The 21463-nt window shown below is 38.9% G+C and overlaps 1 protein-coding gene across 4 annotated transcripts in view; it reads right to left on the reverse strand.

Annotated features, from left to right (window-relative positions):
• FRMPD4 (FERM and PDZ domain containing 4) overlaps positions 1-13073 on the reverse strand; it is a 775708-nt gene extending 762635 nt beyond the window's left edge. For 3 of the 4 annotated variants that reach the window (XM_043995169.1, XM_043995167.1, XM_043995174.1), the window contains exon 1: positions 12963-13073. In XM_043995169.1, the coding sequence (XP_043851104.1) occupies positions 12963-13003 (41 nt within the window). In that variant the 5' untranslated portion in view covers positions 13004-13073. The remainder of the gene's footprint in view (positions 1-12962) is intronic. The other variant, XM_043995168.1, reaches the window with a different exon arrangement.
• Between the last annotated feature and the right edge of the window lie 8390 nt (positions 13074-21463).

A 21463-nucleotide genomic window follows, 5' to 3' on the forward strand; every position in this document is an offset into this window, starting at 1 on the left:
CCTTTGCAAGACCAATGTCAAAGCGTCGGTTCATGAGGACAAAAAAAAAAATCGCCCCTCTGGACAAAACTTTCCTCTCTTCCTTTTCTATATTGTTGTTCACATATTATTAGTTAGCAATAGTTATTATATTGTTTTTACTGTTCCATCAAGGAAACATTTTGTTTCTTGAGGAACAACAGGGGGGACTGTAACGATTGGAATGACGCCACCTGCTGGAGACTTACTGTAGAAGAGTTCTGCCCATGAAGCGAAGGTCTTTGAGGGCAAGACCAGGAATCAGGAAGTGACGCGGGCTAGTGGGAGGAGGAAGGAAGAGACTGGCGCTCGGTCTCGCGCTCTTTCCTCTGGACTCTGGTGGAGAGCGGAGCTAGAAATGTGCTCTCCCTTTAATAGATAGGAATCTAGGCTTTTCTCTCTCTTTACCAAATTCTTATTCTCCTTAATAAATGCTTAAAAGTCTAACTCTTGCTAAAGCTTATAATTTATTGGCGACCACTCATTAGATATTTTAGACAGTTTAGCTAGAATTTTAACCCTTAACAACTCTTTAAAAGTTAGCTAAGATGATGGTGATGATGATGGAGGTGTTGATGATGATCATCATCAGCTCAAAAATAGTCAACCTGCTACAAACCGGAGCTTAATTTATTGTTTTGTTGATTGTTGAGACTTAATAAAATGGAGAAAATGTTAATATGACTGAAAAAAAAAAAGTTGCCTTCAGAGTTAATAAAAATTCTCTTCCAGTATCCACCTCCCAAAAATAGTTAGCTAGGGGGTTATCAATGTTGTTATTTTAACACAGCTTTTTATTTTGTTTATAAATTTAATAATCATTTCATTTTCAATTTTACCTATTTCACTCCTGATTTTCAAAATTTCCTCTTTTGTTCATTATCCATTTTTTAAAAATTCAGACTGACAACCCTGTCTTTTTTCCATTTTGTTAATACATTTTAGATAAATAATTCTTCCTTTAAGTATTGCCTTATTACCTTCCCATAAATTTTAATATGTTGTCTCTTTATCCTCTTCAAAATAATTATTTATTTTTATTGCTCTTACCAAAGTTACCAGTGATCTCTTAAATGAAAAATCTTATGGCCTTTTCTCAATCCTCATCCTTCTTGATATCTCCTCCTGGATATTTTTCTCTGGGTTTCCTGACAGTGATCTCTCCTGATCCTCCCCACCCCCACCCCAGTGTCCTTTACTAGAATATCATGCAGTACTTTATTTGTCATTGTAAGCCAGAGAGTCAGACATGACTGAAATAAATAAACAACAATAAATGGGTGGGCCTCTTTTTTCTTGTCTTTACATCATTCCAAGTATTCAGCCCTAGTCCTTCTCATGAGTTGCAGGCTGCCATGACACCTGTCTATTGGATATTCTAAGATAGATTTCCCAGGAATATTATAAATTCTGTACAACAGAATTCATTATCCTTTTCCCAAAATCTATTCCTCTTATGAGCTCCACTAACTTTGTGGAGAACACAACCCTTTGCTTTCTTTTGAGCCACATATCTAACTAGTTGACAGATCTTGTCATTTTTACTACCAAATCATTTCTTGAATTGCCTCTTCCCTCTATTCACATGGCCATTACCACAACTCTAGCTCAGATCATCATTCCCTCCCCTTTGGACTATTGCAATACCTTTTTAATTAATCTCTTTGCTTCAAGTCTCTCCTCACTCAGATTCATCCTCCACACAGCATCACAGCAATTTTCTTAAAGTACAGTTCCACTCATGTCATACCCAAAAAACTCCAATGGCTCTTTATTAACTCTAGCTGTTAAGTCATTTTTTCACTTATGTCTGACCCTTCATGACCCCATTTGGGTTTTTTTTGGCAAAGATATTGGAGTGGTTTTACATTTCCAACTCCAGCTTATTTTTATAGATGAGGAAACTGAGGCAAATGGGGTTGTGACTTGCCCAGGGTCACATAGCTAATAAATGTCTGAATCCAGATTTGAATTCAGGAAGATTAGTCTTCCTGACTCCAGGTCTGGGGCTCTGTCAATTGCACCACAAAGCTGCCCTTTTATTACCTCTAGGGTCAACTGCAAACTCCACCTTTAGGCATTTTAAACTCTTCTCAACCTAATTCCAATCTACTTTTCCTGCCTTATTGCACAGTACTCCTCTTCGCACACTCTATATTCTAACCAAACCAGACTTCTTGCTGTTCCTTACAAGACTTTGGACCCCCCTCCCCATCTATACCTTTGTACAGACTTCCCCTTTCTTGGAAGGGACTCCCTCCTCACCTATGCCCACTAAAATGCCTACTTTCCTTCAAGCTTTAACTCAAATGCCACCTTCTCCATGACATCATTCAAGATTCCAACTACTAGTGTCTTTCTTCCCCTCAAAAACTTGCCTTAGAGAACCCAAGACTTTGGATGCAGGTACAGTACCTTTTAACCAGGTAGGTGATACAGTAGAGAGAGCTCTGAGCCTGTAGTCAGGAAGACCTGAATTCAAATTTGGCCTCAGACACTTACTAGCTACATGTCTTTGGGCAAGTCACTTAACCCCACTTGTCTCAGTTTCCTCATATGCAAAATTATATGGAGAAGGAAATGGAAAACCACTCCAGTATCTTTGCTAAGAAAAACAAATGGGGTCACACAGAGTCAGACATGACTGAAACAACTGAACAAAATTTAAAAATTAGAAAAAACCACCACCAACAACAACAACAGTACCTTTAATAGGATCACAGAAAATTAGAGGTATTTCTCAAAAGGATAAATCATGCTTGGGATAGACTGTCAATGGACATTTTTAAGATACCTCCATTTGTTCAGGAGACCTTAGTTGGATTGGGAGGGGAGAATTTGTAGTGATCTTTCTGCCATTAGAGGGTACCACATTAGAGGGTACCACCCTGGGCAAATCACTTAATGTTTGTTTGTCTCAGTTTCCTCATCTGTAAAATGGGGGTAATAACAGCACCTACCTTGTAGAGTTGTTGTGAGCAACAATTGAGATACTAATTGCCAAGTGCTCATCATAGTGCCTAGCCCTTAGTAAGTGCTATATAAATAGTAGCTTTGATGATGATGGTGATGAGCATGGTAATGATGACAGAAGATACTTCCCTGGTTTATTCTGGGAGTGGGATAAGTGAACCAATTAGTGGAAATAAATTATAATTTTGATATTTTCTGTTGTAATTTCAGAACTTACCCAGGATACTGACTTTGAACCTGGTGAGAGATTCTTAAAGAGACAAGCCAGAAGAATGAATATTTGTCCCTGACTGAATCTGATTTGGACCATTCACAGACCAGCATTATGCACCCCTACCCCAAGGTCCCATCATAGGCACTTATTTTGTATATACTTATATATCATCCATGTCTCTTCCTTTCATAGCATGTGAACTCCTTGAGGTCAGTGAATTTTTTACTTTTGTCTTTTCATTCTGAGCTTCTGACACATAGTAATGATTAATAGATGTTTATTGATTATTTAATTGCTTCAATGTTGTGCCCTTTATGCACTATTTAATATTCTGTTACATAGTGTTCATTTAGGTCTTGATCTTTTGTTCATATTTTCTTTATTAGCTGCTGTATTTTTTGTGTTATGTTCTATTACAATTATGTGTAATATTTTAGCCTTTTCATTTATTTAATATTTATTTATGCAGTAAAAGAATCAATTTTTGTAAAGATGCCAGATGATACTGAGAATGTCAATTCTTTAATAGTCTCCTTCAAAAATCTACATAGGTATCACACAACTCTAATGATACTAACATCCTTTTGTGCTCTATATTTTCCTTGTTTACCTTTCTATTAGATTTATCCAGCTCTGAAAGAAGAATTCTTCAAAGTCCCCTAATATAAGCATAGGTAATTTGGTGTATTTTAGTGATGAAATATTTGTTTTAAATTTAAGCCAACAACTAATACTTAGAGATTGAAAAATATAATGCATTGGACCATATATTTTAAGCCAGAAAGGAATTTAAAGGTAATCTTGTCCAACAATCTTATTTAAAAGATGAAGAAAGTGAAACTTAGAGATGCTGAAGTGACTTGTCCAAAGTCACATGAATGGTAAGAACAGAGACAGATTCAAAGCCAGGTCCTCTGACTCCTGATCCAGAACTCTTTCCACGTTAATCTTCTGTAATTCACCATATTTTAAACCAGAAATAAACATTTTTCTATGGGATAGGACCAGCATTTTCTTGACTCGGGGTCACTGAGTTTCCTCAATTCCACAACCTCCTGGATTCCCTTCTTCCATCCAAACTGATTGGCTCCAGCTTCCTTTAAATGCAGCTTCCTTCCTTGGAGGCGTGAAAGGGCCTGGCAACATGTGGTTGGAGGGGGGCGGGGCTCAGATGAGGTGGTTGTCCAAGATCCAGGAGTCACCTGATTACTTACCCACCAGATGAGTTTCCAGATGGAGATGAAGGGGGTGGCATCCAGAAGAGCTAAATGTCCTTGTTTCCTTGCTGTAAATCTCTGCTGTGTTTGAACAAAGTAAACCTGCTTTGTTCAATGACTCATGAGTGCCTTATTTTGTCCCAACATAGAACCTAAATTAAAAGAGGATGCTGGGGCTACAGCTCCTGCAACAACCTATTAGCCCTCATCTAAAGAAAGTACAGTTATGTTTACTGTGTTCTGAACTCCTGCCAACAGTTTGACAATTATAGATCACAGTAACTTTTCAGGGAACAAGATTAAAGAATTATCTTTGCAACAAAAGTGTTAGAGTATATATACTTAAATTCATTCATTAATTATTTTTACATAGTATTTCTTCAATCCCAAATATTGTGATGCATCCTTAAATATATTTCTAAAAGTACTACCCAGGCAGCAAACCCCTTCATACTGTCTCACATTGCCAGGGGAAATGTGCACTTTGTTATCTAAGACTAAGGTTTAGATTTCTTTGAGATAACCTACACAGCTTGCGTACGTAATGACCTAAATTAGTGAAAATAGGTATGTCTGCTTTTAAAATGCTTTTCTCTTATAAGAACAAGAATGTGTTACAACCTTTCATGTCATTATAATTTTCCAATTACAATATGATTTTTTTCAATGGATGAGAAAGGCAGGATAAATTCAACCTCAAAATGATAAAGACAAACTCCACTTAGTTGGTGTGTACACAACTAATCTATGAATCTAGATCTAAATAGTTTACAAACAGATTGGTGGAAATCCCTCAACATGGTGACCAGATGGCTAAAATGTACAGCCAAAGGGCCATAGAACATTTCTCTCTTAATTTCTACTATTGGTCCAAAGAACCTTGTTGAATTTGGTTCAGTGTAGGAAACTGTGTGGAAAGTCTTTCCACTGATGCAGGTCTAGACCTGCTCTGCAATATAAAATCAGTTTTTAAAAGTTGCCTGGGGTACTGAAAGAGAAATTTGTCTTTGGTCACACAGGTTTTGTAAAAGGCACAACTTGAACCCAGGTCATCCTGAATCCAAGTCCAAGAAATGAACATCTCTATTTACTGTTCTATGCTGACCCATCTGATAGGGATTATATACACAGTTTTTATTTACTACACGTCATCATCAGCATTAATTACTAATGTCAATTCTTCCTTACCTAGAAAACTATGATGATTGAAAGCATGTTAAAAACAATCTCAGCAAATGACAAGCAATCTGCAAGTCCCTAAAACATACTTCCAATACCTAGATGGTACAGTGGATAGAGCACTGGCTGTGTAGTTGGGGGGACCTGAGTTCATCTCACCTCAGACATTTACTAAATGTGTGACCCTGGGCAAGTCACTAAACCTTAATTGCCTTAAACATCTGGGGCTATCTCCACTAGTCCTGAGATATATATATATATATATATATATATATATATATATATATCACCACTGGATCTGCACAACCCTCCCTCACTTAAATCCAGTTCGGTGCAAGTCATAACTACCAAATGCCTTGGTCCTCTTCAGAAACAAAGGACAAACAACAAAACATCCCTCTTGGAAACATAATGATCACTCACAAACTCATAATAATCATTCACATCGATATAGCATCTTAAACATCTTAATATAACATTTCTCTCAGACTTCCTTTTGAAATAGCATTACATTCAAGTTTGATCATCCTCCATTCATAGAGAAAGAGACCAAGAATCAGCGAGATTAAAGGAATGAGGTCTCACTTATATAATTGCTAAATGTTAGAATCAGGACTTGAAAGCAGGTTGTCTAATACCCAATCTAGGACTCTTTCCAACATACTTTGCTACCTTTGAATGAGTCAACACCAAAGCCTCAAAACTATATAGCTATCAAACAATCCTCAATGAAGGAAATAGTCTTGTCCTAAAAAAAAAAAAAATGGCTTGTTTTTAGAACAGAAGTATCAACTCAGCAAAAATCTATTAACATTTGATGGACATTACACAGTTATATGCTTTAGCCCTGTCATAATTCATAGTATATAGCCCTCCCTTACTTAAATCCAATTCACTGCAAGTCATGGCATCACCTACGGATGTCATGGTCCTCTTTGAGAATGAAGGACTAGGGGGGGCAGCTAGATGGCACAATAGATAAAACACTGGCCCTGGATGCAGGAGGACCTGAGTTCAAATCTGGCCTCAGACACTTGACACTAGCTGTGTGACCTTGGCCAAGTCACTTAACCCTCATTGCCACCCCCCCCAAAAAAAAGGAGAATGAAGGACAAAAATAACAATTCATATTATGTTCATCTATCTTTTTTATAGAATTTTATTTTCCAAAATATAATTATGAAGAAAATTCTCTGTCAAGCTTAAGGTACTATATAAAGATTATGTTCATCTATCACAAATGGTGATAATGATAGATACATCATCATCATCAAAAATGACATTTCTGTGGGGTAGTTAGATGACTCATTGGATGGAGAGCTGGGCATGGGGTCAAGAAAACCTGAGTTCAAATCCATCCTCAGTTATTACTAGTTGGGTGGCCTTGGACAAGTCACTTAACCCATTTGCCTTAATCCACTTGTGAAAGAAATGGCAAACTACTCCAGTATCTTAGCTAAGAAAACTCCATGGATAGTATGGTCCACAGGATCATGAAGAGTCAGACAAGACTGAATGACTCAACAACAGCAAACCTTAAAATGCTATACAAATATTGTTAAGTGTTTTGCAAATTTTATCCTCAGGACAACCCTAGGGGGTAGGGTCTATTGTTATTGCCATTTTATAGATGAGGAAACTGAAGCTGAGAAAGAGATTAAGTGATTTTCCCAGGGTCACACAGCCCCAATGAGGGAAGCAACTGTCTCCTAACTAAATAGCTTGTTTTTATTGTTGTTGTTGTTTTAGAAATATTAGCTGAGGAAAAATTGACTAACATTTGATGGATATTAAGTAGTTATATACTTTAGCTCTGACAGCAATGTGCCATAGATGGTAATAACAATGCATAGCTAAATAAGAAAAAACAACCAAGTATCCCAACCAATGTTTGCTACCTGTCCTGTGATTAGCTTTGCCATTTGTACCACGACTGTTCCCTTAGGACTTCCAAGTTTTTCTATCATCTTATGGCTGAATTCTGAATATATTGTCACCTTGAATTAGAATGTGAGTATCTCACTTTTTGTATTTATAATTCCAGAGCTTAGCCCTTTCTTGGCACACAGTAAGTATTATTTAATAAATGCTCATTCATTCACTCAAGACTTGAACAATTTGTGATTTCACTGGTATAGACAATTCATTTACTTCAACAAGTCAACAAACACTTATGCTCTGACTATGTGTTAGGCACTGCAAACAAACCATGATCTTTAAGTGAGGGTGTTTTGACAAAAAAAAAAAATCATCTCATGACCAATCTTCCTATGATAAGTCTGAAAGGAGTTAGGCTGGGCCTCAGATGACAGATACGCAAGTCCATTGACAGGAAGTCTTTACCACTTGATAGGCTCTAAAAGAGATTGTACTTACTGGTCTAGCTTTCAAGAACCCAGAGCCACATTCTCAATTTTACCACCACTCCTATCTCTACAGGATTTTCCCCCCCAAATAAAAGGAAACACAGAACTTAACAGTGGAGTAAAGGACTCTTCCAGGCAGCTAGGTGGTGCAGTGGATTTAGAATCAAACTCACCTTCATGAGTTTCAATCCAGCCTCAGACACTTACTAGTTGTGTGATCCGGGGCAAGTCACTTAACTCTGTTTGACTTAGTTTCCTCGTCTATAAAATAAGCTGGAGAAGGCAAAGGCAAAATTCTCCAGTATCTTTGCCAAGAAAACCCTAAATAAGGTCACAAAGAGTTAGGCTCATACACCACTAAAGAATGACAAAAGAGACTCCATAATCTGGAAATGCAAACTCTTATTAGATCATGCAAGTAAAAGATAAATTCAAAGGAAAGGGGAGGGAGGAAGCCTGAACAATTCTCATTCCAATTGGCAACCTTGATAGAATTTCAATAGCAAGAACCCAATACAATCCCTCAAAAAGCAACCAAACAAAAACAAACAAAAACAAAACCAAAAGCAAATCCTTAATTAAAAGTCTGTTATAGGCAATACTTTGGGAATTCAGGGACACAAGCAAAAAACAAAGAAACAAAAAAACAGCCCCTGCTCTTAAGGAGTTTACTTTCTATTAAGAGGAATACAAGCTTGCCACCTGCTTAACTATGTCACTGAGATGGTAAAGGAAAACTTTCTTCCTCCTTCCTGAACTATGTCAGCAACTGGCGTACTTGCAAGGAGTTGTGTTTACACAATTACAAAACTAATCAATCCCAAAGAACCCCCAGGTCTGTATTCCTCCATTACAAAATGATTCGGTATATTTAGAAAGCTTTGCCCAATATATCCCTGTCTGGTAACCATTCTCATTTATAGGCTTCAAACCTGGAGGAAAGAATTCAGGCAAAGCAGAAATGTTAACAAAATTCAAATCCACACTCTGGTAGAACTGGGCCTTTTCAGGTTCCTAATGCGCAAAAGCATCAGAAGCATCCCTCCTGCTAATGGGGGAAGGGGTAGAGACAGTTTTCTGGGCTGCAAGGCCATGTTCTGGTGGGTTCCTTCCACACCCCCTTCACCTCCTCCTCTCTCTCCCCCCCAAGCAATATTTATTTGTGCATATGGTACATGACTCCTATCACTCCCTAATCTCTTAATGACTTCATTGCTAAACTGCCACAGTCAGGGCATCACAGAAAGGGGTCTAAGCAAATTATAAAAACATAATCCTTGCTATTATTCTGCTACCCACAGATTCTACCCATAGTGAAATGAATACATTTGACTACATCCAGAGTCCTGTTCTCTACTCCAATAAGTCACCACAGGCATATGTAAAATAACGTAAGCACGAAGTAAAGTGAAAGATGTAACCTTCCCATTGAGGAATAAGGAGCCATCGTTAAGCAAAAAAAACCCCATATTCTTAACAGGATAAAGAAAAGAAGTGGAATCATGTTCACAGTGATCATGGGAAGCATCATTCAGTTTCATAAAATCCTGATGACTTTGGAAATTTAAATTACTTCCCTCGGGCAAAATGGGGCATAATCATATGTTTTTCTACTGAGCCACATTCTTTGGTAAACATTAGAAATAATGCATCAGCCCATATAAATGGCATGGCTCATACAATAAGTAGTAACAATAAAAAGACATGCTTATTTTTATAGGTATTACTTGGTTTATAAGCCTAGCATCTGTAATGCTCTCATCTACAAGGAGAAATGGAAAATGATATATAACTGTCGCCAAGGAAACAGTGAAGTAAAATCCTATGTAAACTACCAAGCAGTTTAATAACCTGAAAATTAGGAGGGCATGAGAAAAAAATAGCCCCAGATAGATAGATGACATATTGTACCACCCACAATGGATCCAATCCAGGGTCACAGCTCAAACAGATGAGGCAAAGGGTTGGAACTTGGCAGATATTCCAACACTTGGTTTGTTTGGCAAATTGATGGTGAGGATGATGATGGGATGCCAGACAATCTGACTTTTGATGTTGAATAAAAGACATAACTTCTGGGGAGAAAACACTGAAAAGTATAAAGTATTTGTTACATGTTAAAGCAATATTATATTCTAATTCTGTGGGATTATCCTTCACTTTATTCCCTGGCAGAACATATGAGAAAATCTCAAATGTGATTTCTGCTCCAAGCTTTTATTATTATTATTATTATTATTATTATTATTATTATTATTATTATTATTATTTATATCATTCAGAGCTGTAAGTGAATAAGAATTAGGATGGTGGTTAAGGCCATTGGTAACTATGGCACACTGTCCACTAAGCCAGGAGAATTTTAAGTAGTTGTGTACCACTGAGATTTAAGTTAAATCCTTTAGTAAGATTATCCATTTTGATATCAGGAAAAATACTGCTATATAAATACTTTTATACTGCATCTTTGAGCTTTGCTGCAACTTTATTTTTCTAAAATGCTATTTAAAACAGAGAGAGAGAGAGAGAGAGAGAGAGAGAGAGAGAGAGAGAGAAAAGCATGTTTTTCAATGGTTTAAGAGCACTAACATCCAAGTTGCAAGCATGTATTTCTACAAGCTGATAACTACCTAGAGATATCCATCTCTGCTTGGGGACCATCACTGTATTCACAGAAAGGGAAAAGATTTCCTTAGGATGACAGATTTCTTAATCAGGGCTCCCTGTGTTCACAATAGCAGAACCATTACTCCTTATAAGAAACAACCTACTGGCAAAGATTAACAGCAGAAAATAACAATTACGATAACCTTCTAAATCCCAGGCTTTTAAACATCCAGAACTATTGATAAATACCATGAAGGTAACCAAACCTTTAAAAGGCCTATTCACTAACATTCAAGGAGGGTAATCTTTCAAGAAGAAAAAAAAAGTTAATAAATTATATAAACCATTGGATGTTTTTTTTTTTTAACGTGTAAGAACTTTGGGAAAACTACTGTAGTCTCTTTTTACTATTTTTCCAATTTCTATTTGCCTTCAAGAAGATATTTGTCCATCCCACAGAGAGAACTCCACACTACCTTACAATCCATAAACTGTTGCCAATAGCTATGTTCTCATAGATGATAGGTTATCAGATAGCTGTTTATACATTAGCCAAAGGCAAAAGCATAGATAAAGTTAATATAACTGTAAGTGATGTAAAAGAAAATCCTGATAATTTCAAGATCTGGGCAAGCAATTTAAATCATGATACTCACCCACACCAATATTTCTGATCCATAGGGCCAACATTAGTTTTTTGACAGCTCCAAGACAGATGCATTATACTTCAAATCTAACTATAATAAAAGTTGCATTATAGCACTCTCCCTGTGACCCTTGGAGAATCTGCTTGTTTCATAAGAGACTGGAGACTACCCATGTTAAGTGGTCAGGGAGAGTGTATAGTGTACCACACATGAGGAGGTGCACAGAAGAGCAAGGAAAACAAGAAAGGAAAGTCAGCTTGTTTAGGAATGGATATGGAAAAGTGGCAAATCTGCATAGGAAAATGAAAGAAAATATATTTTTTAAAACCCTCCAAATGTTAAAACTACTTGGCAGACTGGAGGTGTTATGCTGTTCACCACCAATTTTGGTCCCTGAGCATATTCTTAGGTTGCTCATCTTTGTCTCCTACAGTCACTGTGTATTCCTCACCCTGCCTACTCCTTCTAACTGCCACTGAGGAATGATTTTTTAAAGGAATTCTAGTTTTGCTGCCTTAGTGTTGAAAGCAGGGCCTATGGGCTGCATCTTATCAAAACATCTTAAGGTCATGATAACTAGAAGTTCAGTCACCCCTTTGTTCTCCCACTTCTTCAGAACCAGATTATTTAGTGAAAGTGAGGAGGCAAAGGTTTTCTGGGGGGTCTGCATTTTCTTTCCCTATTATAGCAAAACTGCACAGAACAGTTTTACTTAGGGACTACAACTAAACAATCTGAAATGTAGACTACCACTGAAGACCCCTATTTGCATTCCTCAAGCCAGGCAATGAAGGAAGAGAAGTTGCTACAGAAGCAGGAAAAGAAAAGTGGAAGTTTCTGCCACTCTCTGTTGCCATCTTGCCTCTTTCCTAACATCAATCACAGATTGACCAGAACATGATTGGTCTTGGGTTAATGCAAGCTTAACCAACATGGACACTTTTGACCATGATTTCCAAATCTTTCAAGGGACTGGACCTACTCTAGAGAAAGGAGAGGCCTGTTTTGATAAAAAGATTCTCAGAGTCTCAGTGTACCTCTTTCCTCCACTTAAACCAAATATTTAAACTAACTCTACCTCAGCTAACTCTCCATCTGACTTTTCAGGACGTGTGTGTGTGTGTGTGTGTGTGTGTGTGTGTGTGTGTGTGTGTGTGTGTGTGTGTACAGCTGAACAGGGTAATTGTTTTTACTGCTTTTTAAAGATTGTTACCTTAAGAGAGAGAGGTTGTGCACAACCTACAACCAAGCATTTCTGTCTCCTATCAGAAGAAGAAACAGCAGTGATCCTTAGGACACATTCAGTTACACATGTGATCAACCCCAAGAGCCACCCACAGTTATTTTCCTAAGAGAAAACATTCTCTCATGTGCGAATGCATCTCTCTCTCTCTCTCTCTCTCTCTCTCTCTCTCTCTCTCTTCTACTTCTTTCTTCTGTCTCTTGTCTCTGTCTCTGTCAGCACACACGCACACACCACTTATCATTGTTACCATCCCCACCACCAACCCTGGACCTCCTGCCTAAACCAGGAACCAGAAATAAGTTGTATACTGCAGCCTCTGGTCAGATTCCTCCAACCCCATCCTGATGCTCACAGCATCTTCCGACCACCCTCCCCCCATCTCCCCTTCCCACCTTTGGCTTCTCTCTCCAAAAGAGAATCCAATTGCCCACAGCACTGGCCGATAGCATCAAAGCCAAGCCGCACAGGAAATGGAAAAGGTGAAGAAGCCCCTACCTCGACAGCTTTGCAATCTTCACAAAGCTGAACACATCCATGCAGGCAGCAGTGACTGACTACTAGGGATCCCTCGCTCCTTTTTACTCCAGCAGCGACAGCGGCAACAGCAACCCCATTTCAGGGAGTTTAACGTGCCCGGGTCTCAAGTGACAGTGGTGGCAACAGCAGTAGCAGCAGCAGCAACAGCAGCAACAGCAGCCTCTAGGGAGAAAGCACCTGGAGGCAGAGGCTGCTACCCCCCTCCGGCCGACAGCTGAGTGTGCATCTCCAAGAAGAACCATTGATCTGTGTCCAGCCTCGGGAAAACTCAATGAAGGAGGAGGAGGAGGAAGAAGAAGAGAAGGAGGAGGAAGAGGAGGAGGAAGGGGAGGACGAGGAGGAGACGAAGAGGAAGGAAAAGCGCCTGAGTGGCAGAGGGTGGCCAGAGCCAAGCAGCCCCCTCTTCAGGCCCCTGGCTCGCGTCCCCAAAGGCGGCAGCCCACTGCACCCTGTCCCTGTCCGGGTGCTCCGGGCAGTTTCCCGGGCGAGGAGGAGAGCAGGAGGGAGGGCAGCGCTGGGAAGAAGGGGGCTCGCGTCTTTTCGGGCTGGCTCTCCCCCACTCCGCTTCTGAATGCATGGAGAAGCGCAGACTGACTTAGCGGGGAGGAGGCAGGCGGGAGCGACCGACGGTGGCAGCCGCAAGCCAGCCTTAACACACACGCACACCCCCCTCTCGGCACTGCAGCTGCCTTCTTTCCTTCATCTCCCCAAATTAAGCTGCTTTCCAATTACTTCTCCTCACGCACCCGCACCCCACCCCCTTCTCTGGGTGAAGATTCTCCCTTGTGCATGACAGATTTCCACCCCCCCACACACACACACACATACACACACTCACACCACAGATATATATATATATTAAACAAAGCCTTTAAAATTGTGTGTGTGTGTGTGTGTGTGTGTGTGTGTGTGTGTGTGTGTGTGTGTGTCCTATTATATACTGCAATCTGGAAGACTTTTTTTTTTTAATGACCACCCTCCCCCACCCCCGCCCATCCCAAATATTGGTCATTGTATCCAGAGGTGCTCAAACAGTCAATGTGCAGTGAGGAAAATAGTACATAGGGATGTTTGCGAAAAGGTCGTTTTCACACTGCTGGGATAGAAGGACTAGGAAAACAGAGAACAGATGTTTTGTTTTGGTGTGGGAGACCTGCCAGGGCAAGGAGAAGACTTGGGTCTAGTGCTTATCTTAGAAGGTGTGTATTGGCCGGCAGTAAAGGGGGGCGTTGGGGAAATAAGAATGGTGAGGGCTTAGAAATAAATAGCAGTTTTGACACCGGGACTAGGACAGGGAGTTACAAAGAGAAGTTCAAAAGGCTTTTAAAGAGAAAATAATGAGATGAGCCTCAGACTGAGAGAAGAGAAGCATAGGAGAAAGGGTAGTCATTCTACAAGAAAATGAGAAAATGGAGTCTCTCAGCCAAATTGGCTTGCTTTTCCAAATTGGGGAGTTAGGTAATAAGAAAACCCTTGCCTGAAAAAAAAACAACCTTATCAAATCCCCCCAAAAGAAAATAAACTAATTCTCAGAATTCATCCGTCCTCTTGCCACTACCATTTATTCTTCTTCCCTTTCCTACTTCTCCCACCCAAATATATTGTCTTTCTTGGACCCATTTCTTTACCCCCTCTTTTTTTCCCTTCCTGTACGGCCTTTCAAAATCCTTTCAAAATCTCCTTTAAAATACTCTGAAGATCAGCTGGTTAGGGAAAGCCAGTATCTCCCACTGGGCTACATTTACCTGAACACAAAGTACAGTCCAAATACAAAATCACCAACCCCAGAGACTTCCACATACTTAACCATAGGGACTCACTTTCAGGGAAAGGGTTAATGTGAAAAGAAATATTTTTTTAAGTAGGAGGGAAAAAAAGTAAATAAAGTTAACGGAGGATTACTGAGGCCCTTCTTTGCTATACTTAAAGTATCCCATGCTCAAAGTATTGTACTTCCAGGTTTGTGGTTTTTTTTAATCAATCCTTTTTTAAAAAATTAAACATCAACTAATTCTCAGTCTGCAAAATCTAAATACTTTAAATCTCAGCTCCTAGAATGATTAATTTTTTTAAATAAATTGAATCAATTTCCTCTTGCTTTCTGAAAATAGAATCACTTAACTTCGATAACTAAACAAATGAGCATTAATACTATTTATTAAACAAGAGGAAAAGAAAACAGACTCCACTGTGTATGTTATTTTAATTTAGGGAGTAGGGATAGGAAATAGACCTGTGGTTTCATTGATATAAGGATTTCAAGTGAGAACACATCCTTTATCAATGCAGTTTGGCACCTTTCTTCAACTTATAGCTAGAGAGTTGTCTAGGGCCCCCAGGAGTTCAAATGACTCACCTAGGGTCACACAGTGAGTATGTGTCAGAGAGAAGACCACAATCAGGTTTCCCATCTTCAAAGCCAGCTCTCTCTATACTATATCATGTTGTCTCTTATCTTTTAGAAAGACTAATATTTCAAATTTGTGCATTATCTGTACATTTCAAAAAAAAAACACACTTCTATATACCTTTCATTCGATTCTTTGGACAATGTTGTAAGGTAAGTTGTAAAATATCACTTTTTTTTTTTGAGTCAGGATAACTCTAAAGTATGAGGAATCCCTCCATGAATAGATTGCAGCTGATTTATGATCATGGCTCTAAAGCTAGAATCAAAGACTAAAAAGTGCAATCTATTCATTTTACTGGGAAATTAATTGACTTGTCCACCATCACACAAGAAATCAGAGGCAGAATTTGAATCATGGCCCTCTGACTCAGGGGCAGCTAGGTGGCACCACAGTGCACACAGTGCTGGGCCTGAACTGATGAAGACATCAAACCTAGGTTCAGATGCTTACTCTGGCTGTGTGATCCTAGGCAAGTCATTTTACCCTGTTTGCCTCAGTTTCCTGATCTGTAAAAATGAGCTGGAGAAGGAAATGGCAAACACTCTAGTAACTTTGCCAAGAAAACCTCAAATGGGGGTCACAAAGAGTTAGACACTACTGAAAAATGACTGAACAACACCAACTTCTGACTTGAGTGCTCTTTCCATTGTATCATGTTGGCTTTAGTAGATAAATGTTCAGAGCTATCTGAGACATATAGCAATTAAGGGACTTGCCCAAGGTCACAGATAATAAATACTAAAGGTGGGATTTGAATCAGGTCTTCTCAACCCCTTCAGGAAGTCTTGCTCTGCTAAGCTGCATGTAAAAACAAAAAAACAAACAAGCCCCCTACAAAAACAAAACAAAACAAAAAAAGGACTTTAATTTCTTAATTTCTGCCCTCCCCCCATCCAGAACTGTGTGATGATTCTCATGCCCTAAAAAAATAATAATGAGAAAGATAATGATCATTATCATTAGTAGATAAGGACTGTACCTGTGATTTCATTAGCATAGAGACCTTCTGAACCTTCTCTGCAACACATAGTCTTCAGGAATTGCCCAGAGCACAAAAATGGGGACATAACTTGAGCAGGGTCACATAGCCAGCGTGCATCAAAGGCAGGACTTGTGTATGGTTGGCTTTCTATGTACCATATCATTCTGACAACTGTTGTCGTCATCATTGGTGATGTTGGTGATGGTAACTGTACTGTAGATGCTTCAAAAAGTCAATAAATCCATCATCTCACCACATTTGTGCTAATTAATATTCCCCATGAGCCTGAGTGATAACAATAATGGCAGTTAACAGTTATGCTGTGCTTTAAAGTTCATCTATCTTAAAGAATTAGAGCTATTCTTGACCTACTCGCTTACTGAAGTTCTGGTACCACTGTTTCCCCAGCTTCAGCATACCTTTCAATGGGCTTACTGTTGATAGTAGTGACCTGGGTCCCTCAATTCCTTTTAGTAATCCCCCCCCCCCCAGCTCCATTAATTTAAGCATTAGTGGAGACATCAAAAGAGACCAAAGTCAATGGATGGATCATGTCTGCTGAGCACTTTTCCTGGCTCTAGTTCAACAGAAAGATGTCTCAAGATCAAGTACTGACTAGGAATGGTTAATGGAATGGAGCCTCTGGGGAAAAAAAATTGTTGTTTTTAATAGAAGGTTTGTGGTTATTAAAATGCAAAACAAGGAAGATAAACTAAAGAATGGATTGTTAAAAGATATTCCATTAAATAAGACTACCAACATCAAATAGCGCACTGTCATTTAACAGCACAAATGACAGGAAATAGACATTATGTTTATTGATAGAAGCTAGTGTCCCTTCAAAACACCTGTGTCAACCCAGAATAAACTGACACTGTAATTGTTCTCCTGGCTAATCTAAAAGCAGTAGTTAATAAAGGTAGAATTTCTGCAACTCCAAGGCAAAACAGCCAACAGGGGGGAAATGATTGTCTCTCTGACCATTTATTCTCTTCTGACACATATTTTACCTAGTAAGTTTCCTAATAGAACAGCATCTTCTGCTTAGAAGATATTCTGCCTATTTTGTTTCTCATTAAAGTAGTAAAAGAAGAAGGACCCACTCTAATAGCATTCTAGCACATCCAGTTTCAACCTTACAGGGATTAAAGCAGACGGTATCTCAGCTCTTCTACCTTTCTTTAGCAGGCTGTGGAGCAGAGATTTGGAAACATGCTTTTGGTTGACAGGACATTAATATGATTTTGAAATACACATTCACCCAGAAGAGACCTATATCTTCAGTAAATTGGTGGATTTCAAAATTACATAATTATTTACTTACAAAATTAAGAGTTTGGACAAAGTGATCCCAATGGTCCAATCTAAAATGCTTGGATCCTAGGATTTAGTACTTCAGACAACATTAGTTTGATCACACTCTTTCTTCACCAGACTTGGGTTTCATCACACTCTTTTTTTCATCAGACTTGAACCTAAATAACTTTAAGCTGTATTAGAGAATCAAATCAACTTTTGAATATTTGAATTTTTGAGTGAATTAATGAAAGGTCAAATATTTGCCAACACTAAGAATATTTAAAACAATGTGTCACAGAGTTTGAAAGCTATTCTAGAAGAGGAGCTCCAAAAATGTTTAGAGTAATTTTATCCTCACAACAATCCTGGGAGATAAATACTATTATTATTTCCATTTTGTTGTTGTTGTTCATCCTTCCTTTTCAAAGATGAACAATGACATCACGAAGTGATGGCTGATGCCTTGGATGGTGTGTGATTTGGATTTAAGTGAGGCCGAGTTGTGCCAACTCATCGGCCTGACTCTCTCTTCCAGAATCATTGAATTCTAGTGGCAGTACACAAGTGAAGATGACTAGCGATGGCCCTGGAAGCAGTTAATGACCTGGGCATCTTCAGTATCTGACAAACTCTAAGTACTCCCACAGTGCCTGCTTCATTCTCTTCTTTGGCCATTGGAACAAATTATTCTCATCTGCTTATTCTTGTCAGGGAAGGTCTTTAAATGCTTTGGGTAGACACCCCTCTACCATTTCCAGCAATTTAAAACATCAAGAAATGAACAAAAAAAAGGTCTTTCAACAATAAGGATGAGGTAAGAGAGGTGTGAGACTATCTTAGGTTTGAAATAGAATGTGTGTGTGTGTGTGTGTGTGTGTGTGTGTGTGTGTCCCTCTCCCTCCCTCCCCTAGATAGCAGGCAATCTGATATAGGTTATATATATATATATATATATATATATATAATAACATTAAACATAATTCTGCATTAGTCTTGTTATATGAGAAGGATCAGAGCACAAAGGAAAAACCTCAAATCAGAAAACCAACAGCACCAAAAACAAAAGAAATATTATGGTCCGATCAGCATCCATATTCCACAGTTCCTTTTTTTTCAGGATTTGGAGAGCCTTTTCCACCATGAGTCCTTTGGAACTTTCTTGTTCTGTTGGATTGGTGATAAGAATCTAGTCTATCACAGTTCATCAACACATAATGTTGATGATACTGTGTATAATGTTCTTCTGGTTCTGCTTATCTCACTCATCATCAATTCATGCAAGTCCTTCCAGGTTTCTCTGAACTCCACCTGCTCATTGTTTAGGTGGCAGAGTGGATAGAGTGCCAAGCTTTGAATCAGGAAGACTCATCTTTCTGAGTTCAAATCTGACCTCAGACACTAACTGTGTAACTCTATATGTAACTTCACCCTGTTTGCCTCAGTTTCCTCATCTTTGAAATGAACTAGAGAAGAAAATGGCAAATCATTCCAGTATCTTTGCCAAGAAAACTCCAAAGAAGGTCATGAAGAGTTAGACACGACTGAAAATTGACTGAACAACAGCTACAAATGAACGTTCCTGGCAATGTTCATGGAATCATTGAGCTAGAAAAAAACTCTTGAGATTATCCCAACTCACTCACTTTATAAAAATGATGCAGAGAGCAATTCAGTGAGGTGCTCATGGTCACAGATCTGGTTGATATCAGAATTCATGCTAGAATAAAGGACTTTTTGGTCCCATACTATTTCAAACCGCAACGGCTCTCTTAGTTACGCTGTGATTTCTGATGCACAACAGTTGGGGATGAAGAAGAGAGAGAAAGGGGAAATCCTAGAAGCAGACCCCTTTAAAAAAGTGTCATAGCTTATTGGAAGGGAAGAGATGGCTGACACAAAATCTAGAAAAACATTCTTATTAGGACCTTTTAGAAGAAGGGTAAATAGTAGTATCACACTAGATATATCCTGAGGGTATCACAATAAATAAACATGATTGAGATTCACAATAATTACCCTAATTCATCCCAAAAAATGATATTCAATATTCTGTAATCTACTTAACATAAGGAAATTTTGTAATATATTACAGATAATTTTATGTTTTAATATAATAAAATTAATCGATTTATAAAGAGGCAGGTGGTGACACAGTAGAATAGAGCACTGGGAAACAGTGGATAGAGAATTGAGCCTGGAGTGAGGAAGACCTGAGTTCAAATCCAAAGAAGGCAAAAGGCAGTCCCTCTTCCCAAGGGGCTCGTAATCCAATGGGAAGACAACACATAGCAAGATAGAAGGAGGATTGAAGACATTCAGAGAACTAGCATTAAAGGGGATTGGGAAAGAGATATTTTGGAAGATAAGAGTTTAGCTGGAACTTGAAGGAAGCCAGGTTGTAGAAATGAAGAGGAATAACATTTCATGTATGAAGGATAGTAAGTGAAAATGCTCAGAATTGGGAGATGGAGTATGTTGTGGGACAAACAGCAAGTTTGCCTGGTTCACTAAATAGCAGATTATGTGGTGAAGTGTGATGTATAAAGGCTTCCTGCATGAGCAGTAGTATAACCTCTGGGGATGGGCATATAATTCCAGAAATATTGGGAATTATAAGTATTTCCTAGTTGTAAAGAGGACTTAGATAGCTCAGATTAAGAGGGTTTAACTGTGAATAATGGAGCAAAATTAAAGAAAATGAAATCTGATTAATCTCTCACTAGAGGTTATGAAAGACCAATTATTTGGGATAGTAACAACATTATTTCAGAATAGGAGGATTGTTTAATGTGAGCTGAATGCCACCAGAGAATTTCCAAGCTAAAACAGGAACAGAACATTATTTAGTTATCATCTCAGGCTGTGGAAGAGGTCAACAAATGAAAAAAAGGGAAAGATGTTAGAGACTGGAAGCTTCAGTACTAGCTCCTAGCATTATCGTTAGGGACTTAGCATCAGCAGAAAAATAGAGCATTTAGAGAAAAAAAGCAAATAGGACAGTAATAATTATGTCCACATTTATACAGCATTTAAATGTTTGGGAAATTCTCTCTCTCTCTCTCTCTCTCTCCCTCCCTCCCTCTCTCCCTCTTCCATTTCTTGCTCTCTCCTCTCTCTCTTCCCTTTCTCCTTTTTCTCTTCTCTCTCCATCTCTTTCTTCTTTCCATCTTTATCTCTCTCCCTTTTCTTCTCCCTCTTTCCCTCTCTTCTCTCTCTTGTTTGTCCTCTCTTCATCCTCCTCCTTCTCTTCCTCTTCCTCCTCATTCTCTCTCCCTTTTCTTCTCTCTCTTTCCCTCTCTTCTCTCTCCTCTTTGTCCTCTCTTCGTCCTCCTCCTTCTCTTTGTCTCTGTTTGTCTCTGTCTCTCTGTCTGTCTTTCTCCCTCCCTCTCCCTCTCCCCCTCCCCCTCCCTCTCCCTCTCCCTTTCTCCACTGATGTAGGAAAAACTAGTGAGGGAATTCTCTCTACCCAAGCTATTGAGTACTGGTTCTTGAATATATGGTTTTAAAGACTTGTCAAACTTGTTGCACTAAGAGGTTAAATGTCTTGTTCAGAGTCCCACAGAAAGTGTTTCAGATGTGTGACCTGAACCAAGGTCTTGCAGACTTTGCAGCCAACTCTCCATCAGCTATCCCCCATTGCCTCTCAGCTCAAGTATTACTGTCCAAGTTTTACAGATGAAGAAACTGAAACTGAAGGTAAAGTGATTTGCCCAAGGAGACAGCCCATGACTCTCTGCAATGTAATTCAAACCTAGGTCTCCTCACAA

Source organism: Dromiciops gliroides, chromosome 3, assembly GCF_019393635.1.
Source record: "Dromiciops gliroides isolate mDroGli1 chromosome 3, mDroGli1.pri, whole genome shotgun sequence".
NCBI lineage: Eukaryota > Metazoa > Chordata > Mammalia > Microbiotheria > Microbiotheriidae > Dromiciops > Dromiciops gliroides.